The 26,437-nt window shown below is 38.5% G+C and overlaps 1 protein-coding gene across 4 annotated transcripts in view; it reads left to right on the forward strand.

The window, feature by feature from the left end:
* Positions 1 to 15,595, forward strand: part of mfsd6 (major facilitator superfamily domain containing 6) — a 102,030-nt gene extending 86,435 nt beyond the window's left edge. For all 4 annotated transcript variants that reach the window (XM_002941594.5, XM_004917293.4, XM_012969218.3 and 1 more), the window contains 2 exons: positions 479 to 759; positions 13,266 to 15,595. In XM_002941594.5, the coding sequence (XP_002941640.2) occupies positions 479 to 759; positions 13,266 to 13,484 (500 nt within the window). In that variant the 3' untranslated portion in view covers positions 13,485 to 15,595. The remainder of the gene's footprint in view (positions 1 to 478; positions 760 to 13,265) is intronic.
* Positions 15,596 to 26,437: the final 10,842 nt, after the last annotated feature.

The raw sequence follows: 26,437 nt of genomic DNA on the forward strand, positions 1-26,437 counted from the left end.
CCTTCTGCTACAATCAGCTCCTATTATTACCCATGTGGGAATAAACTTTGAAAATCAGCACAAAGGAAGAGGAACTATTGAGAAAATTAAAATGTAATGTGAACTTTCTCAATATCTCAATCTTCTAAATATGACAATTTTATTTCATTTCTAAAATAATCAATTTACTTTTCAGTACCCATCAAAAATAATGTTAAATTATTGTTTTCACCTTTAAGAAAACAGTAGAATTTCAGTAGGAGAAATATAAATAAGGCAGGCAATAGAATGCCCATTCTGAAATGAAAAATATACTGTACACTTAAAATGCTCACAGCCCAAGTTGTGTGAACAAATAAAAGGTCACACAATGAGAAGGACATACACCCATTAAAAGAGGAGGCTGCTAAAAAATAAACAGAAAGGATATACACATATGTAAAACTTACAATTGTCTTTGCTAAGAGACTTTTTTCTGCCTTTGTTTTATATGTTCTAGATGCATCAATGCTGGCCGAAAGGATTCCTGTCCCTTCCAGCCCAGTACCCATAGCAACTATTGACCTGGTCCCACAGCAGAATGAGCATATAATGCCTGTAATCCAACCCAAACTGCCTCCCAAGAAAACTAAGCACCAAGAAGAGCAAGAGGATGTCAGTAGGCCTGCATGGGGCATTAGTTCCTCTCCTTGGGTTGTCCTTGTATTTGCCTTCTATCAAATCAAAGAAATGGTGGCACTTCGCAAAGACAGTTCAATTTCTGAAAACCAACATCTACAGGTACTAGTTAACATCTATGTAAAAGCTTTTTAATTGTGTTAGCCAGTAGATCTAAACTTGACCTAAAGGAGTGGTTGCTTTGTAATATTTTTATAGTATAAGCCATTAAAATCACATTTATACAACGTAACCTCTTAGTAGTAAGATTTACTGTAAATAACCTTTTAAATGGATTGTGAAAATAAATAGATATGGCTATTTAAACAATATTTGGAATGTGGTTTAAATTTTAAAATATGGAATATATCTACCTGGAAAGGTAGTAATGTAAAGATTTTCGAGTCTATTCTCTCTGCCCAAGCCAGGGGATCACTCTCACCAGCGGAGCAGAGGAAGCACAGTATCAATTGCTTGTTATGAGGCCCGGGCGTCCGGCGCGCGTTCCTACCTCTATGCACGCCGGTCCCCAGGCTCCTCCACATAGGCACGCTTCACGGCGCATCCTTCTTCAGCATGCCCTATTCCTGGCCGCACGCATGCGCAATTACGTGATCGCGCTGACGTCAAGTTTGGCGCCAAATTTTAATTTAAAAGAGCTTTCTGTTTTGTTTTGGATCGCCCAAGCTGGTTCTGTGTTTCCTGATCCTAGCTTAAAGGGGAAGGAAAGGCTAAGTCACTTAGGGGTGCTAAAATGTTAAGCACCCCCAAGTGACTTGAATCGCTTACCTCGTACCCCGGGCTGGTGCCCCTATTAGGAGAAAACCGCACCAGCCTGGGGCGATGAGCTTCCTCCTTCCACCTTCGTTAAGCCTTGACTGTGAGTCCCAATAGGGCGTTGGCAGGGCTCTCCTGCTACACCTAAAAGGTATTCCAGGCAGTTTACGGGCTCCTCTACCCTACAGTCCGTAACATTGCTGCTGCACAACATACCCTTTTAATTCATTTCCCAAATCTGACTGGTTGATGGAATTTAGATATGTGGCAAAAGCCTTGAAAAGTAAGTTGACTTTAGAAAACCAAGTATTTTTACGAAGTCCTCTCTCTCTCTCTATATATATTATATTATATATATATATATAGAGAGAGAGAGAGAGAGGACTTTGACCTGTAAGACATGTTTAGATTTGAACAATCTTTTTACTTGCAGAAAACTGGTACAGCGATGGGTTCCAATGTGGCCCCCTCATATGTCAATTTATTGATGGGCTCCTATGAATGTGATTATATCTATTTTAAGTATCAGAAAGAGCTTCTATTATACTGTCCCTCCCCCCCCCCCCATCAAGTCACTCAAGTCAGGTCAGAGAGATGCAAAGGAGGAAGTTGTATTTTTTTTTTTTTTTTTACACTAAACTGTTCCTTTAAAAAAGCAAGACCTTCCCTGAAAAAGATGTTGTGTTAATAGCAGCATATGTTGCTCCAAAACAGAATATTGTGGCATTTCACTAAAAACCCTACACCAAATACAACCCTGTTTCCAAAACAGCTGGGACAGAAATATAAATAAACTGAGATACTGAGCAATATAATATTTTCTAAAAATATATGCTCATTTCAGATTTGATGAAAGCTACACATTTCCAGAAAGTTGCAATGGGTCCAGGAGCAGTAACCCAGAGCAACCAGTGGTCAACCAGTAAGGTGACCAGTAAATGCTATCTGCTGATTGGTTGCCATGGGTTAACGTGCACACTACAATTAGGATCTTTCCCACGACCATTGGTTGTAGGAAAGATTGTTCGTCCACTCTACTAACATGGTCAGATATGCAGATAAAAACAAAGGAATTGTTTACTCCTATCTGAAGATTCAGCATTACCATTATGATGTTAGAGCACCTTTAAAGGTGCCCAATCAAATTTTCAGTCCTGTCTTATTAACAAGGCGATTGTTATCAAAGGCTTTTACCAATATTGGTCGACCCATTTCCCACCTTAACACACCAATTATCATATGAAACTTAGTTTCATACAATAATATCAATGTGTGTATGGCTACTTTAACTGATCCTGGGCAAACGTAGTGCCTTTTATTACATGTGGAGAATGGGTTTCATTTGTTCACAGGAAGTTAAACAGGGGTCAAACATGATTAAAGGACAAGGGAATGTAAACACTAAGTAAGCTTTATCAGAAATGTCTATGTAAATACAGCCATAAGCACTCACAGAAACACTGCACTGAGTAATCTATCAAAATAAAAAGTATTTCTTGTCTCCTTCCTTGTCTCTGTAATTTCTGTGCCAGAGTCTGCACAGCTCTCTCCCTTTTCCCCTATCCTCCTCCCCCTCCCGTAAGAATGCTAAGAACTCCCTTCCCCTCCCCCCTTAGATCTGAGCCATACAGCAGGAAGCTTCCTCATAGTCTCACAAACTGGGTCTTGGTCTTGGTGCAGGAGCGAGGAATTATGGGAATTCTGTTTACAGAGCTCAGCGTTTTTTTTTCTTATAAGGCTTCTGATCATTTGAACAGGCGAAATATGGGGAGACTTAAGATGGCCATACATGGGCAGATCGCCAAGCGAGCGGATTTTCACCCGATATCCCCACCTACGGGTGGCCCAGGGCCAAACGATCGAATTTTACACGTGGCAATGGCTACGGGTGGCCCAGGGCCAAACGATCAAATTCTACACGCGGCAATGGGGCAGTCGGTTTGGGGACCGCATCAACGAGCCAACGTGGGCCCCGATCTGACTGGATTTTCTAACCTGGCTGATCGATATCTGGCCAATTTTAGGCCAGATATCGGTCGGCCAGGCCCCTCGGTTCTGCCCCTACACGGGCCGATAAGCTGCCCCATCAGTCCAAGGGACCGATATCGGCAGTTACTACAGCACCTACTATAGGAAAGATTGTTCGTCAAAACATTTTTTAAGGAGTTTTATGTCTGGAGAAAGGGAGAGCAGCTTCACTAAGCTACGAATCCGAATCACGAAATCCGATCATTTCTGATGATCGCAAATTCTTTTCGTTTGAATACATTGAACATTTTGAACATTTCGTACTTACAATTCTAAAGTTCCGAAATTTTTGTATCGAAACGATCGTTTGTGAATGCCTATCAGATAGTCACAAACTTTTCATATCTGAACGATCGTAAAGGGCGGGAAAACCTTTCCAACTTTGAACCTTCAGTGCATGATTTAGGAAGCCTCCCATTGGACTCAATGGCACTATGAAGAAAAAATAAGAATTTTAGATATTCGGACTCAATAGTACATTGATAAACGTTCCCCTTAGACATGTAATGGTTAATGCATAGTACTAATCTTTTACTAAATTACATAACTATATTAAATGCTCAGAAAGTGAGGTAAGGGCTTGAGAAATTAGTAGAGCATCATAAGCGGCCTAAAGTTAAAATGTTATTGTGTACACTGACTAGAGCTGCCAGAACTTCAATTACAAGGGAAAAAAAGATTGACAGTGGGCAGTCCTGACAAGTGCCTGGGGGGAAGGGGGGCAGCACCTTTAATATAGGTGGGGGAGTAGTGTTAGGAAGGGAAGACAGGCTTTAGTTATAGGGAATTCAATTAGGCGAATACGGTAATTTTTTTTACCTATTTACATACATACATGCATTTGCACACACACAACACACCATTTACTAAATGTAACTTGTGTTTCTGCTTTTTCTGCCTTTTTTTTTTTTTTGCTTTTATACATATTTATACACTTACATACACATATACACACTGTAGCATGGTTGGGAAAACTCATAGAAGGAAAGTATATCCTCCCAGAATCCTCTATTAAGCAGCACATAGAAGCAGGCTGTGAAATTAAAGGTCTGTGCAGCTGTAAGGGCTGATTAGCCTCACCTGTATTTAAAAGGCGCTCCTAGGGTAGTGTCTGGGCCAGTTGGGAACTGTTTTCTGCACAGTTACCTCTGAGAGCCTGAGTAAAATGTGTCCACAGAGGTGGATGGCTTAGAAGCAAGGACCCGCTACTGCATGCTGCCCTAAAGACTGGATTGAGGGATAGAGGGATTGAAGTGCAGGTGCTTCTGAGAAAGCACAGGAATACTACAAAAGACTGAGTGTAACCTGCATCTACCTATATTGGTTTATTCTGCCCAAGTGTGGCTGTGTGTATCCCATGGGAAGGACAGTTTTCAGTTTCAGCAAGACTGCTACTTTTTGGTTGTATTTGGGATATCAGCTCTATGAACTTTTATTTTCTGTCAAGCCTGCTGTGTTAAATAAACTCACACCAGAATTCAGCTGGAACCCTCTGTACCCAGGCTCAGACTGGGGGGTGCAGGCCCCCCCCAGGGGCCCCGTACCCCCCCAAGTTGCCTCCTCTGGCTGCGTCCCCCGCCGCGCACCCCTGTGTGAAAGCAGCTGCCACTTCTACCTAAAGAGCTAAATCCCCACAACACATACACACACTTTTTGGAGGTGTACACACAGACAAACACATGTATACTTTTTTTGCTTTTTCTTAGTTTGATTTGCCCAATTGTATTTCATTTTTTTCATCAATTTTATTGCAGTTTTACACTTGCATTGCTGTTCAATGTATTTCTTTTAGTGTAGCTTTGCCATTTGGTAGATTGGTGTAGAAAGATGTTTTAACCTGTTTCTGATTTGTAAGAATGTGTACTATTCAAAACTATATGGTTTTCTAGGGGTGTCTGTACAGTTAGGGGCTGTTACGGCACATAATATGCAATTGGGGACTGTTTACAGAAGCGGAGTTGGCAGGTGAAAAAATTCATATGTACTACTTTTATTTGGGGTCTGTACATAACCAGATACTTAGGTAAATCTATGCAAATTGAGCATCAAACTATTCAGCAGACCTCTGGTGTTCATATTTAGGATTATTTGCCATTGTATATAAACAATTGTGTAAGATAAATGTGGCAAATTGCAACATTTTTAGGCGATTTTCAAAAATGTCATCAAAACCACTACGTTTAGGAAAGCTTTGTTGTTTGTTAGTTTCATAGGTGTAGAAAGGTGTCTTTACCCATGTTAGGTTTTTAAGAATGTGTACTTTCCAAAAATATGTTTTTTTTTAGGGGTTTCTGTACAGTTAGGGGGTATTATAATACATAATATTCAAGAAGGGGGTCTTGTTTGCAGAAACTGAGTTAGCTAATGAGAAAATTCATATGCACTATTCATTTGGGGTCCGTACATACAGCATACATAAAACATTTCTAGGTGATTTTCAGAAATGACATAAACGCTAACTTAAGGAAAGCTTTGCAGATTGGTACTTTAGAGTAGAAAGACATGGGTACCCATTTTAGATTCGGTGGAATGTCTACTTTACCTATGTTGGGTACTCAAAGAAAGGCGTCTTTACCCATGTTGGATTTGTCTGAATATGTAATTTCCAAAAATGTATGGTTTTGAGGGGTCACCCTACATTTTTGCCTCTTACCACACACAAAACTCTGTTTATGAATCAGGTAAATGTGAGCCACAAAGTTAGTGTGCACAAGGTATATTTTGGGGTCTGTAAGTGCCATGTACTTAAGTATGTGAACTGTAAGACTTAAATCTGTCTGTGTGCTAAAATCTGCTACATTGGTTTTAATGCAAGTGTTTACATGGACTGAGATCATTTTTAGGTGAATGGTAAATTTCCTATCTTCTATTTTTCCTTCTCTTTATTAGGCTGGCCACCTAATGCACTTTTCTTTCTTTACTCTAAATCGGTCAGCACCTGTGAACTATGCATGTAACTAGCTATTTTGGATTAGAAACCTGACGTGTATTTTTGTGTTAAATTTAAATGTGCAAGATAAATACTAAACAATTTGCATGTGTTGGAAAAGTAACACATTTGTTAGATGTATTGCTGTCAAGTGCAGTGCATTGTGGGAACTCTGACTCCTATAAAAGACTGGAGGGCTCCCCAAGCACTGGGTCATTGTAAAGTGGGAAGTGCTGGTTCTCAGAAGAGCTGCTTGTCATGCTGGTGCAGTAAGGTCCAGCATACAAAGGGTTAGGCTTTCAATGTAGAAAGTATCTTGGGAAACCCTTCACAGTAGGGGGTAATTCAAATACCCCCTAAAAGACACTGAAGATGGACTGTCTGGCTAGGGGACTGTGAGGTGTAAAGAGCATGAATCAACAAGGTAACTAAATTATCATACCTGTGCTACAGTGGAGTGGTCTATCTTAGGGTAGATTCTTAGTTAATATTTCTTTAGGCCCATAAAATAAATATCTTTTACTAAAGATAAAAATCATGGCGCCCAGCCATTAGCTTGTAGCTAGGGCTCCCCACAGACTCCAACACTCCCATGTGATGATGATCCATCTCTGGATTATCCAATATTCTGATAAAACCAGAATAATATGTGTTAGGCCTGGTGTGTTTGGTGTCTATGAACAGAGAATTCCATTTCCCACATAATACTCATGGTTCCATAACTTTGTTGAACACCCATAAGTCTTTGAGGCTAGTTGAAAAATAAAATGTCACCAGAACAGCCATTTACCAAATGGTGACCCGCCCTCACCTTTCTCATTGGGGGCGTGCGTGACCTACCTTTTAACATGTATATCAATGGCCTAGGCAACTGGGGAGTTATATGCCTTTGGGGACCGAGCTGCTTCGGGAGGTATGTCGCTATTTCTTCCGTCCCCCAGAACAGGAATCAAACAGGACCATTCTATTGGTGATGTATGTAGGTTTCTGCATTTTTATATTTAATAAGTTTGTCTTTGTGCTCTAAATTAACCTTTTTGCCTTAAGCGGAGTGTGTATGTTAAATGTGTTTTTAACCCCTTGCTAGTTAGAAGGAAAGTGTGTCTGCTTAACCCTTTGTCTGCTTGCCGAAAAGTTGTGTGTTGGTAGACTAACTTGCGTTGTCTGCTAGAGTGCTTACCTATAAAGAGGTGATTTACCTCTGCAATAGACAATCTAGAGTTGGGTGCTTATGGCCCTTAAAACTCAGTGGTGGCAGTTTTAATTTTTGGCGGGTTGGGACTGTTTGGGTTGACCGCATGACTTAGCAAGAAACTGTACAGTCTGGTGGTGTTTGTGACACTGCTCTATGTTGTGAATAGCAGGTTTTTTTTGTTTGTTTGTTTTTTTTGTAACAAAGTCTGCTTTGCAAGTCTCTGATGTGTGTGTAAATAAGAGCCTTGCTTATTTGCTTTTTATAAACCTGATTTTTACATCAAGATAAGAATTTTCTTTGTGAAAAATTCCCCATGCATCACAATAAACCTATGTAAATTGGACATCAAACTGTTCAGTAGACCTCTGGTGTTCATATTTAGGGTGTTTCATATAGTTACCTAATGACCTGTGAGAAAAGATGGTGCAAAAAAATGTTAAGGTAATTTTCGGAAGTTTAGTCAATCGCCAATTTTAGAAAAGCTTTGCAGCTTGAAATCTAAAGTATGCAGATTACTGGAGCAGTGCTTTAGAAAGTTAGTAGTGTACCTCTGGGACTTTTTGACCTATACAAGTAAGAAATCTCCATAATACTATATATATTTGGAGAGATTTGAACATGTTTCTGATAAATGTATTTTATATTATGGAAAATATTTTTCTTAATTTTTTAGACATTTAGAAGCCTATATCTTGTTACATAATTGTTTCAAAAATTGTAGCATATTTTGAAAGCTTAGGTTGTGCTGAAAAAAAAAAAAATATTTTCCCAGGTAAACTAAAATTACCCTCTAGGAAAGGCCCCAAAGGGTAATGCCACTTTTAGCGTATGTAGCATATTTTTGGCAAGCCTAAAAATGTTTGCTGAGAATACGCTACATACGCTTTAAAATCCTCCTACCTGTGCCTGCACCTGAAAGAACTGAATATGCTTGGGTGCAGGATGTAGCAGATATCTGCCGAAAATGCAGTCTCCCATTTTTCGGCAGATATCAGCTACATGTGCCTGCGCCCGAGCGTATTCAGTTCTTTCAGGTGCAGACACAAGGTAGGCAGATTTTACAGTAGCCAGGCGTATTCTCGGCAAGCGTTTTTCGGCTTGCTGAGAATACGCTCAGTGTGGCATTAGCCTAACGTAACAGAGCACAAATGTTCAATAATGGTCTTGTAATACAATTTCCACTTTGACCAAATCGGCTGGCAGTTAAAGGGTTAAGGCATTTGTGTGCGTTCTTTTTATCTATCTTCACGATTACTTGCTGCCCCCAAGAAGCCCATGGCAAGGATTGTTTAGTTCTACTGATCTCCCACAAGTGTCTGTGTACTGCAAGCTATTTTTTTGCTACAGTCTTCTGTTTTTTTATGGTCTGGCCATATCATGAACCACATAATCCACGTAATGCTAAAATAAAATTTCTGAAATGATGCAGAAAGAAAGATGTTTTGAAAGCATTTTACCTCCTAAAACTGCCATTATATGAGAGCTGCAGAGACAACCACTCAAGTCTGAAGCCAGAGCAAAATGAGACATGGGAGTGTCCTTTAGTCTCCCACAGGAACTGGTCACAGCGCTGACTGACAGGCTTTATTCAGCAGCAGCAGGGAAAACCCCTCCCTCATTCTGTGTCTCTCTGCTTGTGCTGCTGTCAAAGGAGGGGAGTGAGTAGGGCAGGAACAGACTGCCTGTAAGCTTGCTAAGCCCCGCCCACTTTATGAATATTCACTTTAAGTAGGTGAGGGTGCCATAGAAGTCCATCTGGGCCGGCGGCTCTGAGCCAATATACTGAAGAGTCTAAACCGGAAGCTGGCATAAGGTCTGGATAGAGCACAGTTTTCAAGCAGTTATAGACACATTTGAACCCAAAGGTATTAAAATAAAAGCACTTCCTTCTATTTTACAGTTTTTTACATGGTTTAGTGCATTGTAAAAATGTATGCTATATATCCCCTTTAAGTTACCTTACACACATCAAAATAAAACATCAGAACAGAACATTGAGTTACTTCACACACATCCAAATGATCAGAATCAGAACATTCAATCTTCCATAACACTCATGGCTGTTACATTATTTTTGTAAAAAGGTTTAATAGTGCAGTCATTCATTGTGGTAAAAGCAATCTGGATTACAATGTTGACAGTGAGTAAGCCACTTAAATGAGATTGAAGTAGCTAATTTATATGTTAAAGGGAAAGTAATGAAATCAATGAATGAATCACCGTAATTATTATATAATATTGCCCTGTATTGGCAAAAATTGTGTGTTTGTTTCAGAAACCCTACTTTAGTTTATATAAATGAACTGCTGTTTAGCCACGGTAGCCATTCAAACTGGGAGAAAAAGGAGAAAAGGCACAGGTAACATAGCAGGTAACAGATAAGCTCTCTAGAATACATTGGGAATCTATGCAGCTTATCTTTTATCAGCTATGTAACCGGTGTCTTTTCTATTTTTTCCAGGTGACTCTGCAGTGAGGAAGCAGGGAGGGGTGGCAGTCTATGAGGACTTTTGTATGTGGCTTAGTCCTCCTATAATTCTCCTTTAGTTCTCCTACTCTTTACACAGACTTATAGGCATGACTTAACAAGTTTTTGCAACACAAATTTGCAGTACAGATAACCAATACCAGTTGGACATGCACTGAACATAAAAATGTAAAGGACATTACAACTAGTTAATAAGTTCAAGTAAATTATTTCTACAAATAATTAGCAGTTGGTAATGTTACCAATTTTTTAATGCGTAACATAGGTTAATAATATTTTTTTTTCTGTATTTGATATTTCCTATTTCCAGCAGAGATATTAAAATGGTGTGAGTGCGTCTGCAACACATTGTCAGGAAATACACCTTTTCTTAAAAATAAACAAACACAATGAAACTACAAATATAATAATCCCCTTTTGCACCACTATTTGTTGTCCACACATAAGTATCTTTGTTCAGTTGTGTAGCTTACCTTAGGAAGTGTTTTTGATACTTTCTATTGTCCATCTGTTTGTCAATAGCCAGTGACATTCCTGTACAAATTTTATTCTTGACAGTTGGAGTATATTTATTAAACTTGCAACCCTGCCATCTATTTAACAAGTAGTAGTAAAGTGTTCTTAAATAGAATTTTGTGAAACAATAGATTCCTCTGTTATTATCTACCTTTTATTTTTGATTGTGTTGGGTTGAAAACCCCAACATACTGTTCTTCAACTTTGACTTATTCTTCCGTTTCTTCTTATTCTTAGCGCCCCCCATTTTCTAAACGCTACTCCTCCTACAGTTTTAGGAGTACAACACCCAAACTCTCCACACTTCTTCGCCCTATAGCGGAGCAGGTTGCTTGTGCTTTTCTAAGCGATCCCGCCCCCCGTCTTTTTGTGGCGCCGCTCCGAACACCTCAATTTTTCCATTGACTTTGACAGGGAAGATTTTCAAACTGCTGCCACTCTTACAGCTTTGAAGCTACAGCCTCCAAACTTGAATAACATAATACTGGGGTCACCCCAAATGGAACAGCGACATTTGTTGGCTGACCCCAAAGTGGGAGGGGCTACACTCCGCAAACTTGAATCATAGTCATGGGGTCAGCCTGAATGAAAATATGATGATTGTTGGATGCCCAAAAGTGGGTGGAACCACCAACAGTCAATCAGAGTTTACCTATTGACTTTTAATGGGGAAATTCAACCTGCTGCCATTCTCACAGAATTAACACCAGGGTCCCCAAACTTTGCACAGTTGGTCACTGCAGTTTTAGTTTTGAAAAACTAGGCGTAGCCACCAACAGCCAATCAGATTTCACCTATTGAATTTTATTGGTTTGATGCCAGGGTTCCCAAACTTTACACAGTCAGTTACTGCATGACTTTGTACTCAAGGTTAGGAAAAGTGGGCAGAGCCACCAAAAGCCAATCACATTTGTTTGTTTTCAGTGGGGAAATTTTAACTGTTGCCATTCTCACAGTATTAACACTAGGGTCTCTAGGGGACTGCATTTTTAGATTTTAAAAAGTGGGTGGAGCCACCAACAGCCAATCAGACTTCATCTATTGAATTTCTTTGGTTTAAATTTAAAATGCTGCTTTTCTCACACTATTTATGTCAGGGTTCCCAAACTTTGCACAGTCAGTCACTGGCTGACTACGTATTCAGGGTTAGAGGCCACCAACAGCCAATCCATTTCCACCCATTAGATTTCATTGGTTTATATTTAAACTGATGCCATTATTAAATTTTAATTCCAGGGTAGTTAAACTTTACAGAGTTAGTCACTAGGTATTAGCCGTTCAAAGTTAGAAAAAAGTGGGCGGAGCTACCAACACCCAATAATATTTCACCTATTTACTTTCAATGGTGAAGTGGAAAATGCTGTCAGTCTCAATTTTTATGCCTGAGTCCCCAAAATTTGCAAAGTTGGTCACTGGGGGACTGCAGTTCAAAAATAGGAAAAGTGGGTTGGGCCACTAACAGCCAATCAGATTTCATCCATTGAATTTTAGTGGTTTAAATTTAAAATGCTGTCATTCTCACACTATTTATGCCAGGGTGCCCACTGTTTGTCACTGAGTGACTTCGACTCACGGTTAGAAAAAGGGGACGGGGTCACCAACCACCAATCACAATTTACCTATTGACTTTTATTGGTTTAAATTTTAACTGCTGCTGTACTTTAACTATTAATCCTAGGGTCCCTAAACTTTGCAGAGTTAGTCACTGGGTAACTGCAGTTCCAGGTTAGAAAAGGGGGGTGGAGCTACCAACCGCCAATCAGATGTCACTCGTTGACTTTCAGTGGGGAAATTTAAGTTGCTGCCATTCAGACACTATTAAAACCTGGGTCCCCAAACTTTGCACTATGGTTTTTACTATATAACTGTGGTCCAAGGTTAGAGAAAGTGGGCAGAGCCCATTCAGTGACTTCATGGTTTTTAACCCAACATGAAGTTTAGTTTCTCAAACTTCCTTTTCTAGTTTTTATTTTCTCTTCTATTACTATGGAAATATATTTGTCATTGCCATTTTCAGAACACAATATCACAGATAAGATAATGACAACTGTATCTCTATCAAGATAATCTGTACCACTATGACAATATTATTCAACTGTTAAAAAAAAAAAAAAATATGCAACCTGATTCATGTAACGTGAAATGTTTATTTTGTTGCTATAAAACAATAAAAAATTATAGAAAAGAAAACTTGCAACCCTGCCACTTATGTTGTTCAAAGGTTAATAGTAAGGCTGCAGCATCTTTTTCCTCCTCTAACCCACTCAGCCTGCTCCCTTAGCAAATGACTGGCTCTTGGCTTGCATTCTTCAATACATGAACTTTACAGAGCACATGAGCTTTTTGCAGCTGCAAATGTCGCTGAATTTATTACATTTGCAACCCTATCTGAAGGGTATTGAATATGAATGTGGTGATATAAGATTTATGCTTTTAAATTGTTGACCCAAGGTCTAGGCAAGAGTGGCAATTCAGCAAATAGAGCTTGCATAATATTAATGTGGCAACAAAATATTTTATTCTGTTTTTTTAAATAAAATTATTTGTTGGTTGGATGTAAACAATTGCTCAAGTAAATTATTCAATACAATTGATTAGGAAGTCCACTCCATGTAATCATGCATAAACATAATATTTGACATTTTGGCAGCAAGATTCAAAAATATTAAATATTTTCCTTGTTCTGTTCTTTTCAGGAAGATAACATGAACCCTAATTATCTTCAAATTGTGCAATCTCCACAAATGGTCAGAAATGAAGAGTCTGCTGTCCAGCCTTATGCTACAGATCTTACTGATATTCAAGAGCACATTGAACCACCTTGCCCAGAAAGGAATGAAAATCCAACCCAAGCAGATTCAAGCCTTCTGTGCAACAATACTCTACTGCCACCAGCAGAAGATACAGGACATTAAAAAAACAATTATATTTTGGTTAAAAAACTGGAAGTTAATAAACTGTCACAGCTGTTTACGTAAACCATTTTTAAGTTATAAAAGTATAAGTATTTTTAAGTATGTAAAAATTTAACACATTATTTGGATAATTAGCAACAATGCGCCAAAGTAAACTGTAGCAGTGGGAAATGTCTATGCATACAGGAGCTTCTTTTCTGTTCCTTTTTCCTCCCTGCTCTACAGACAGTTTCCTCCTCCCCACACTTCATCATCTTGCCTCATCTATGTGCCTCTGACCTCCAAACTCCATTCTGTAAGTGCATGGTCTGGTCTGGTACATACTTTCTGTGGTGTCCTTACTCTGCCATGCTTAGTTCTGTACAGTAACAGTACTGAGCGGTCAGCCATCTATCTTTGACCTCCTCTCCTTGTATTCTGCAGTGGCCTGTCAGCTTTTCTAGTTTATAACTTTCTTCTTGCCATTATATTAAGAGTGTTTCTGATTTTTAAAAAGCCCAATCCGGACTAAAATATTAACTTAAAAAAAATTATATATATATATATTTATATATATACAGTATGCATACATATAATATATATAAAGCATACTACCCCATATAAAACTGCAAAGAAAAAAAAAGTTCCCTGGAGCAGAGGGCGGCAGGCCTGATGCTGAGGAACAGAAATCATAGATATGGACAGCAGAAAGCTGGCAGGCCACAGAAGAATGCAAGGAGCGAAGGGTTGCTGAATAAGGGAGTAGGATCGATAAGGCCTGGATTTGTGGCAAGGGCGCATAAAATGTGCTCACATCCTAATGGGGGGGGGGGGTGGCCTGGGGTTCATGATTATTACCCGTTTTCTACTGTAATTAGTATATTTGGGGTTGACACTGATTATTCATTTTGTACTACCATAATTGTGCAAATGTGGTATTGCTGAACTAGCAACTCGACATGGACAACCAGCAATTAAAATTAATGGGTCACATTTGTACAGGTATGGGACCTGTTGTCCAGAGTGCTCGGGACCTAGGGTTTTCCAGATAACGGATCTTTCCATAATTTGGATCTCCATAACTTAAGTCTGCTAAAAATCATTTCAATATTAAATAAACCTAATAGGCTTGTTTTGCCTCCGATAAGGATTCATTATATCTTAGTTAGGATAAAGTATAAGGTTGTTTTATTATTATAGAGAAAAAGAAAATCATTTTTTTAAAAATTGAATTATTTGCTTATAATGGAGTCTATGGCAGATGGCCTTTTCATAATTCAGACCTTTCTGGATAACTGTTCTGGATAAGGGATCCCATACCTGTACCAAGGATGTATTTAAAATTAAATGTTCTCAAGGTTAGTACTAATGAGACCTGCAAATTTTTGGTAGACTGATTTTAATAAACATGGAAATAGCAAAATGGCTTTGTGTTAAAGGGGGTGAAACAAAAAAGCATTGGTGGGCATGCCCTATATCCATGGTTGTGGCTTATACTTGTGGACAATTATAAGCTTAATTTTCACTACACATTGCATCCCTCAACTTTTTTTGCTCTAATTTAAGCATTGGTTGTATTCAGGATATGTTCAGTTTTCAACCCCCAATTTTAGCTAAATTATTGTTGGGAGAATTTGTTTGATGCAGTAGAACCCCAATTTTAAACCCCTAGATTTTCAGTTTTCCAGAATTTACACCATTTTTTCCAGTACTGGGATTTTACATTTTACCTAGACTTAATGACATTTTAGTGCGGCCCCCAGAAAACCATAACATCAGGGTTCTACTGTATTAGGAAAGCTCTTTTGCATTTTCTTTATATTTGTGCTTTACCAACTTTACTGTAAAATGATTTGAAAAAAAATGTAATGTTTTAAAAATATGTTGCTTATATGTTTTAAAACTGCTATAGTTCTGCAGTAGAGTACTGATACACAAGTAACAATTGAGGCATGCCACTTTCTTACTTGAACAATTTTCTGCATGGGTGTTCTCTTCAATGAACATTTGTTTGTGTGTTTCACACACACATACTGTAGTAACCTGCTGTTAAAGGGTATGTTTTAATTTGCAACATGAGGCTTGATAAATGCAAAATAAATTTCAGTGCTATGTGTCTATTTATACATGTATACATGTGTTTTTTCAAATTTTTTATTTAAATGTGATTTTTTTTTTTTTTGGCGGGAGGGAGTATCCTCTAGTGAAACTAGACACCTACAACAGGCAATATGTTTTTGTCCTTATTTTGATACCAGTACAGGTATGGGATCCTTTATCCGGAAACACGTTATTCAGAAAGTTCTGAATTACAGAAAGGCCATCTGCCATAGACTCCATTATAAGTAAATTTTAAAATGATTTACTTTTTCTCTGTAATAATAAAACTTAACCTTGTACTTGATCCCAACTAAGATATAAGTAATCCTTATTGGAGGCAAAACAAGTTTATTTAATATTTAAATTATCTTTTGCAGACTTCAGTTATTGAGATCCAAATTACGGAAAGACCCCTTATCTGGAAAACCCCAGGTCCCAAGCATTCTGGACCTGCCTTAACTAATTTAGGACACTGTTCACTTCTGAAAGCTTGCCACCAATTTATAGACATTAAAATACTTAGAATAACACTACTGCCACACATGGCTCCACCTGCGTGGAGTGTGGAACTGTGCACTCAAGCAATTTTGAGTAGGCTCTTGGTGTCTCTCAGACACTCAAGAATCACAATGAGAGTAAAACATGAGCTCCCATTTTAAAAAAGGTAATCTTTTATTGTAACATTGCAAAAAAAAACCAAAAGCTTCATTCAGCACACTGCCTAGTGCTTATTAAGCAGGATCAAGACACAGAAAAGAACTAGACTGCACAATATTCACATATATATTTACAGATCAATTCACTGCACAAGATATACATAGCTAAATTAGTTCATACATAAGTAAGTGTCTATTTCAACATTTCAGAAAAGACTCAGGCAAGCAGGTCTAAAGAGTAATGTAAAAGTTGGAAAGCATCTATTATAACAATAAAGCAGAGTTTAGAAGCTTGCTTTGGCTGACAAACAAAAATTTGGCTCCTGCAAAATTGAAAAGGGTATTGTGGTCAATGTTCCCTCTAAGCTGTGCACACAAAGCCTGAGGCCAGCACACAAAAAATTTTGTGTGAAAATGTTGTATTCACTCTGACCAAATAAAAGATATAGGTGTATACAGCTGTATTGGTTCATAGACTCAGACCAAGTTAAAACTTAACCTTTAATTAACCATTAAAATATATCAAAAAACTAAAAGTAAGAGGCACAGAAGCTTATGGAGAGCAAGTGAGAAGAAAGGTAAGTGTGGGGGGTAACTCTACCTGTGCTGGTTTGTACGACACACCATAACACCCACTAATACGCACCCTTTACCAAACCATACCCTCTTCCCCTCTCCCACACCATCAACACCCACAGCACTTCAACACCTGCCTACCCAGCTAGGTTAAAATAAGTGTCTGACGCACGTTTTGCTCGGCAACCCTATCTGTTTCAAATAGTATGGTTTGGTAAAGGGTGCATGGTGGTCCTGAATGATGTTGGTGGGTGGTATAGGGTGTTATACAAACCAGCACAGGTGGAGTTAACCCTGCACTTACCTTTTTTGGCGACATGGAGTCTGAAGAGCTGTGCCTGCATGCATAGTCTCATGCTGTCCTTCAAGCCAGAAGTAGTTCCCAAGTGATACAATCAGCTTCAGTGTCTGCTTTATAATGTGGTCTATGTGTTTGCTCACAAGCGTTTCGGTTCAGGGAGGTAATTTGCTTCAAAAATAAATACATCTAGTTGTTGGGGGCACATTGATCAAAATGTGAGATTAGAGCTCAGCACCGAAAAATTCACCAACTCTCCATTCCTGTGGTTTATATTTAGAAGTGTATTTATCAATGGGTGAGTTATAGTTCAACATTTGACAAATTTGCTTTTAAAAAGCCCATTGAAAAGAATAGAAAGTGTGTAATTTTTTGGGCTGTGAGGTCTAATCTCACATCTCAAAGATTTGAGGTCTGATCCAACTATAACTCACACCTTGGCCACAGATTGTGTCAGAATTAAAAAAAAAAATCCACAATCATAACAAAACCAAAGTATATTGGGATATCAACTCAAAAAGCAAATGCATATGCTCAAAAGTTCAACTGGTGCACTCAGAAAATTTGGCTAGTACACTCATTTAAAGCTGAAGTTCATGATATTATGCACTCTCCGTTAAAGAAAGTTCAGTTAGTGAAAGATATATATATGTATATAGATATCTAGTTCTCAAATAGAAAAGAATTTTCTTAGAACATGTTACAAGGCGCAATACTTATCTATCACCTCGGTTCACATAGGAGAACATATCCAGTAATGATATCAACAGACCCGCCCGGGTCACAAACCCAGAACGAACCGCACGCTTGAGTCCAGAACTTTTGAGTTTCAGATGTTCATATTTGAAAACATTTGTGCCCTATGAAATAAGAGCAGGAAGGGGGGGCCGTCTAAGCCTCGACAATCGTTTCGCCATTAGATTGACTTTCTCAAGAGGCTGCACAACTGGATCTCTGCATACTTAAGGGTGTGGTGATGTTATCATCATCTTGAAACCACGGGATTGGTTGTCTAAGCAACCACCACATCACTGTGTATAGAGGGCTATTAAACCTCTGAAAGCAAATGTAGTAACATGCATATTGTAAGCAAGTCTTATGGGTTCAGTCCTCCAATACTCCGAAACTCCAGATACACACCAGGAGGGATATAATATTCCTTCCTCACAATGGCAAAGTTCATTTGTCATAAATGTATAGCCACTCCAGCCAGAGAGCTAATACCCCGATATAATGTTGATAACCCAATATTCTCTTATATCAGTAGCGAATAGCGAAGGTATATTGCCACTTCAACACCCAATTCAGTATGCATTTACTTAGATTGTAAGCTCTACGGGGCAGGGACCTCCTTCCTACTGTGTCTCATACCACATGGCACTTATATATATATATATATATATATATATTTATTGTATTTATTTATTATATCACTTGTCCTCCCTGTGTGTAATTTTGTATTCTGTAAGATTGTACAGCGCTGCGTACCCTTGTGGCGCTTTATAAATAAAGTTATACATACATACATACATACGTACATGCATAAGAAAGATTGGAAGTTCAAATGGCCTTTCAACCCTAAATTAGTTTTGTATGTATAAATCCAAGAGGTTTCCAATTGCAATAGTTTTGGTCCAGATTACTAACTCTCACATCTGTCTATCCCTTAAAAATATATACCAGAAAAACATCTATCAAGACAGCAATATATGTGTTTGGCAAATGCTAGAGGCCATATTGCAACTCTGTATATCAAGCAAGTGTGCATAAATTCGCCTTTTAAAACTTCTTTTGGTCTTGCCCACATATAAACTGCTACAATGGCAAGTAAACAGATAAATGATATATGTGGATTTGCAATTGATAAAATGCAATATGTCAAATTTGCCTGTACCATTGCCAAACTCATATGATTGTTTAATCCAGCAGCATTGATCACAATTGCCCAAGTTTTTACAGCATTTGTTCTGTTCCATCCTCTTGAAATGACTCTGGGTTAAAAGATCATGGAGACTTGAATTTCTACTGTAAGAGAAGTATGGATATGGGTCAACCAACATGCCAATCTCAGGATCACTAGCGAGAATCTCCCAGTGTTTGTTAATAATATCACGTATTTGATGATCATTGCAATTTTATGTCAATAAATGTCTTGTATTACCTTCATTACCAGATTGTCCCTGCGGCCTGTTTTTGTTCTTAGAAGAGTAGAGGAGTGACTCTCTGCTCTGGGACAATGCCCACTGATAAGCCCTTACAAGCGCTCTACTTTTATAATCCCTCAGCCTGAACCACCTATATAGCCCATATGCCTGGCAATTAAACTCTTTATCCGAGGAGCAAATGCGTATTAATCTGAGGTATTGACCTTTAGGTATACCCTCAATACAACTCTGAGGGTGCATAGATGAAGCGTGTCTTGTAGATTGTAAGCTCTTTTGGGCAGGGCCCTCTTCACCTTTTGTATCGGTTATTGATTGCTTTATATGTTACTCTGTATGTCCACCCACTTATGAAACCCACTTATTGTACAGCTCTGCGGAATATGTTGGCGCTTTATAAATAAATGTTAATAATAATAATAATAATGTAACAAGCTGTTACTGCCCACCTTAAAATGTGGCACATATACATCTCAAGTTCTGGGGTTGTAAAAACACATCTATCCCATTTTCCCAAAAAAAGATTTGAGTAGCTCGGGGCACATTTGGCACCCATTGCCACACCTTGAGTCTGTAGGTAGTAAGTCCCATCAAACATCCAAACTCAGGCTGGGGGGTATACTCCTATAGAGAGCCTCCAAATCCAAAGTTAACTCATCAACCTCCCTTAATAATTGAGTGGTGTCCTCCACATAAGAATCTAGTTGTAATAGTAACAGTTTTATTGAACCTAAATTTGAATGGGACACTATTTCTGAAATAATTAATACAGGTATCATATTGGGTGTCTAATACAACAATAACCTCTTTATGGACAAATTATAGCCTATTTAAATTACAGCACTTATGCACTTCTTTTTTTTCTTTGGACATTTTTGATATTTTGCCCAGTCTAATATAAGTAACTATCATATACATATGCTATAATTTGGGGCTTGTTATAATTATGTGTTATACATGTTTACTGATGTGCTAAACGGACATATATGCATATTACATTGGGAGGGGCCCCTCCTTCTACTATTGCTGCCTTGTTTTTATGGGGTATGTAGATTGTAAAAAATTAAAAAAAAAAATTATGTGTTGGTAGTGGGGAAATAAAGATTTCTGCTTTTACTAATTTGTTGCCTCAGTGATCAAAGCAGGGGTTAAGTCCCATTCAAATCTAGGTTCAATAGTATATGTTTAGTTAATGGACACCCTGTCTTTGGGATATCTGATTTATTTGGTATGTCCATCATCCAATATTTATTTTTGGATTCAATAATAATAACGGTTTTAATATAGCATCAATCATTTCACAAACTGGTTCGGCAAGTGAGCCACACCCAGAGACTACCGGGAGGCTCACTCATCAACTTGTGAACCTTTGCAAGAGCATAAAATGTGAGAGTTCTGGGTTGAAGTACTTTTAAATAATTAACTGTATTAGTATTGATCAGGCCTTTCTAAAAAGCCTGATCAATTAATGCAAACAGTTTCTCCTGGTATTGCTTCAATGGTGGCAGTAATAAAGGTCGATACCACTGTTTGTTTTCAAGAATTTTTTTTACACATATCAACCTATATTTCCATTACTATGGCACTAGATCCCTTATCAGAGGGTTTAATTACAATGTTCAGGTTCAATTTGAGAGACTTAAACTTCCCCCGTTCATCCTTAGTTACATTAAATTGTGGTGCTCTTTTGGAAATTACAGAGAAGTCATGGGTGACCTTACAAACAAAGGTGTCAACAATACTATTGTCAGTAACATTGGGATAGCTGTGTGGTTTCCATTTAAATGAAGGTAATCCTATATCCTGTTGAGGAATTTCAGACCACAGTTCATAAATATCCTCAATGGCCCTCTTCTCTTCATCCACTCTGGGGTCATTCCAAAGCTCCCAGAGAATTTTTAGTGTCTTAAAATCTTGTCTCCCAAACTTACTAAAATCACAGTGCGATTTGTGTTGCTTCCTTAATTGCTGTAATTTTAATAATACTCTGCATGCAAATAAGTGTACATCCTTTGTCAATTCAAGTAAATTAACGTTACCAAATGTGGGGGTACATAATGGGGCAAAATGCAAGCTTTGTGACAATTTTCCGAAATGTTATAAAAAAAATGTTCTGTTTAGCATAGCTTTGTAGTTTGGTAGTTTGCAGTAGAACGATGTATTTACCCATTTTTGTTTTGTCAGAATGTGTACTTTTGGAAAATATATGGTTTAGGGTCTTTTTACTGTTAGGGGGTCTTATGGCACATAATACACATACCGGGTGCAAAAATTGCACAAGCCGGAGTGACATGTGAAATTCATATTCACTATTTTTATTCGGGTGCCCCTGTATGCCACATAATTTGCAGAATCTATGCATATAGGGCATCAAACTGTTCAGTAGACCCCTGGTGTTCATATTTAGAATGTACATAATGGGGTAAAATGCAAGCTTTTTGACGACTTTCAGAAATGTAATAAAAAAGTTCTGTTTAGCATAGCTTTGTGGTTTGGTAGTTTGCAGTAAAAAGATGTATTTACCCATTTTTGTTTTGTCACAATGTGTTTTTTTGGAAAATGTATAGTTTTTTAGGGTCTCCTTACTGTTAGAGGGTCTTATGGCACATAATACACATACTGGGTGAAAAAATAGCACGAGCCGGAGCGGCATATGTGGAAATTCATATGCACTATTTTTATTTGGGTGCCCCTGGAAAATCTATGCATAAAGGGCATCAAACTGTTCAGTAGACCCTTGGCGTTCATACTTAGAATGTTTTAGGTTGTTATATTACGAAATGTGGGGTACATAATGGGTGCATAAATATGTATACATAGCTTTGTAGTTTAGCAGTTTGCAGTAGAAAGATGTATTTATCCATTTTTGTTTTGTCAGAATGTGTACTTTCGGAAAATGTATGGTTATCTAGGGTCTCTGTACTTTTAGGAGGTCTTATGGCACATAATACACATGCCGGTAGCTTATATTGCAGTGTATGCACTTTGTATCCACTAGCTTCCTTTTGGGGTCTCTAAATGCCAGATACTTTAGTAATCCTATGCACAATGGGCATTAAACTGTTTATATTTAGGATGTGTTTTCTTGGTACCTAATGCTATGTGAGAGATAAGGTGCTTGAAAGTGGAAGGTTTGATGCGATTTTCAGATATTTCATCAAAACCACCAATTTTGGGAAAGCATCGTGACTCTGTAGTTTGGAGTAGAAAGACATGGGTACCCATTTTGAATTCACCCGAATGTGTACTTTCGGAAAATATTTGGTTTAGGGGTCAATGTGTTTTTTTGTGTTTTACCCCACAAAAATGCAGTAAATGTGTTGCATTTTCAGTAGCTAAAGAGATCTCCGGGGCAATTTGTATGCACTAACTTCGTTTTGGTGTCTCTAAATGCCAGATACATCGGTGATCCTATACACAATGGGCATCAAACTGTTCAGTGGACCCTTGGCTTTCATATTTAGGATGATACCTAATGCTATATGGGAGATAAGGTGCTTGAAAGTGGACGATTTGATGCGATTTTCAGGTATTTCACCAAAACCGGCAATTTTGGGAAAGCATTGCGACTCTGTAGTTTGGAGTAGAAAGATATGAGTGCCCATTTTCAATTCACCTGAATGTGTGCTTTCCAAAAATATATGGTTTTGGGGGGGTCAATGTATTTTTTTGTGTTTTTACCCCACAAAAATGCAGTAAATGTGTTGAATTTTTAGTAGCTAAAGAGGTCTCCAGGGCAATTTGTATATACAGGTATAGGACCCGTTATCCAGAATGCTGGGGACCAGGGGTATTCTGGATAAGGGATCTTTCCGTAATTTGGATCTCCATACCTCGTCTACTAAAAAATCAATAAAACATTAATTAAACCCAATAGGATTGTTTTGCCTCAAATAAAAATTATTTATATCTTAGTTAGGTACTGTTTTATTATTACAGAGAAAAAGGAAATCAGTTTTGAAATTCTGAATTATTTGATTAAAATGGAGTCTATGGGAGACAGGCTTTCCGTAATTCGGAGCTTTCTGGATAATGGGTTTCCGGATAAGGGATCCCATACGTGTACTAACTTCATTTTGGGGTCTCTAAATTCCAGAAACTTTAGTAATCCTATATATAATGGGCATCAAACTGTTCGGCGGACCCTTGGCTTTCATATTTAGGATGTTTTTTCTTGGTACCTAATGTTATGTGGGAGATATCATGCTTGAAAGTGGAAGCTTTGCAGCGATTTTTTAGAATTTTCATATTTTTATAGAAACTGCTAAATTCAGTAAAGCATTTCCGCTTGGTACTTAGGAGTTGGAAGACAAGGTTACCCGTTTCGAATTTGGCAGAATGTGTACTTTCCAAAAATATATGGTTTCCTGGGGTAAAACTAATGTTCCAGGATTTTTGACTTTGGAATCTAAAGTATGCCGTATTCTACTGTAATGCTTTGAAAATTTGGTAATTTACTGCTGGGAGTCAGAAATCTCCATAAAACTATACATATCAGGTATTGATGCGTTCGGGAGACATGAGGCTTTCCAAATCAGTTGAATTTTTGTCCATAAAATAAAATAGTTTCTGGTATAAATCCCTATATCATGCAAATTATCAATTCTTTTGTATTTCGAGCTCTTAATCTTGTTCCAGAAATGGAAATACACAAACACTCAGATTTAGAAAGCTCAGGTTCTCCTGAAAAAACAATATACTGTATAGTTTGCCTACCTAAACTTAACCCTTCCCTCCCAGTAAATGCTCCTTAAATGAGAGAGCACAGAATGTTTACAAAACATCTGGCACTGAGGGGAACCAAAATGTGAAATTCTGCTGGCACTTACAGGGTTAAAATAACTGCATGGGAAAGGGAGTATAAGTCCCAAACACTATTTTACATCAAAAGTCAATTCCACCTTCTAGGTATTTTGTAGATAAATACATGGCTAATTACAACATGGGGGTGTCCCAAAATATTCCAAACTATAAATCTTAAATAAAGAAGGGACTTGATGACCCCAGAGGTAATGAACACATTACAAAGGTTTACAAGTCGATAAGTGACCACCCCCCCCCCCCCCAGTAGACCTATAGTCTCTGTGTGTGGCTCACTCATAGTAACATAGTAGGTTGGGTTGAAAAAAGACATACGTCCATCAAGTTCAACCATAATGCCTATATATAACCTGCCTAACTACTAGTTGATCCAGAGGAAGGCAAAAAACCCCATCTGAAGCCTCTCTAATTTGCCGCAGAGGGGAAAAAATTCCTTCCTGACTCCAAGATGGCAATCGGACCAGTCCCTGGATCAACTTGTACTAAGAGCTATCTCCCATAACCCTGTATTCCCTCACTTGCTAAGAATCCATCCAGCCCCTTCTTAAAGTTATATAAGGTATCAGCCAGCACGACTGATTCGGGGAGGGAATTCCACAACTTCACAGCTCTCACTGTAAAAAATCCTTTCCGAATATTTAAATGGAACCTCCCTTCTTCTAAACGGAGTGGGTGCCCTCGTGTCCGTTGGAAGGACCTACTGGTAAATAAAGCATTAGAAAGGTTATTATATGATCCCCTTATATATTTATACATAGTGATCATGTCACCTCTTAAGCGCCTCTTCTCCAGTGTAAACAGACCCAACTTGGCCAGTCTTTCTTCATAACTGAGACTTTCCATACCCTTTACCAGCTTAGTTGCCCTTCTCTGGACCCTCTCTAACTCAATAATGTCCTGTTTGAGCACTGGAGACCAAAACTGAACAGCATATTCTAGATGGGGCCTTACCAGCGCTCTGTAAAGGGGAAGAATAACCCCCTCCTCCGGTGAATCTATACCCCTTTTAATACAGCTCAAAACCTTGTTTGCCCTTGCAGCTGCTGCCTGGCATTGCTTGCTACAGCCAAGTTTATTATCTACAAGGACTCTAAGGTCCTTCTCCATTATGGATTTGCCTAGTGCAGTCCCATTAAGGGTATACGGGGCTTGCATATTTTTACATCCCAGGTGCATGACCTTACATTTATCCACATTAAATCTCATCTGCCACTTAGCTGCCCAGATTGCCAGTTGGTCAAGATCCTGCTGCAGGGATGTCACATCCTGGATAGAATTGACTGGTCTGCAGAGTTTTGTGTCATCTGCAAACACTGATACATTACTCATAATACCCTCCCCTAAGTCATTTATGAACAAATTAAACAAAAGTGGACCCAGTACAGAACCCTGAGGGACCCCACTGAGAACCTTATTCCAAGTAGAGAATGTGACATTAACAACCACCCTCTGTACCCGATCCTGTAGCCAGTTTTCTATCCATGTGCAAACGACTTCACTAAGACCAATATACCTTAGCTTAGAAAGCAGTCGTTTGTGGGGAACGGTATCAAATGCTTTGGCAAAATCCAAATAGATTATATCTACAGCATCCTCACTGTCCAGCTTCTTACTTACCTCATCATAAAAAGCAATTAAATTGGTCTGACATGACCTGTCCTTCATAAAGCCATGCTGATTACTGCTCATAATGCCATTCTCCACTACATAATTTTGTATGTGATCCCTTAACAAGCCTTCAAATAACTTGCCCACCACGGATGTCAAACTTACAGGCCTATAATTGCCAGGCTGAGATCTTACTCCCTTTTTAAATATGGGAATGACATTCGCCTTCTTCCAATCCCTAGGTACCATACCTGATGAAAGCGAGTCTGAGAATATCAGAAACAAGGGCCACTGCAATTCTGCCCCTAGCTCTCTCAGTACCCGAGGGTGTATTCCATCTGGCCCAGGTGCCTTGTTTACATTTATCGTGTGTAACCCTTTAAGCACCATATCCTGTACCAACCACTGTGTATTTGGAGCTGAGGCAACAGTGCAGCTCTTAGGTGGGACTTGGCCCTCTGGCTCCTCTACTGTATACACAGAAGAAAAGAACTGGTTAAGCACATCTGCCTTTTCTGTATCCGCTGTAACCATATTGTTATTATAACTCAATGGGGCCACACCCTCAACCTGCATCTTTTTACTATTAATATACTTAAAAAACTTTTTGGGGTTAGTCTTGGCCTCGGCCGCGATGTGCTCCTCATTTTCTATCTTTGCGTTCCGGATTGCTGTTTTACAACACTTGTTATAGTGTTTATAATCATGAAACGCATCTACTGTCCCCTCTGACTTATATTTCTTAAAAGCTTT

This window comes from Xenopus tropicalis, chromosome 9 (genome assembly GCF_000004195.4).
Source record: "Xenopus tropicalis strain Nigerian chromosome 9, UCB_Xtro_10.0, whole genome shotgun sequence".
NCBI classification, from domain to species: Eukaryota; Metazoa; Chordata; class Amphibia; order Anura; family Pipidae; genus Xenopus; species Xenopus tropicalis.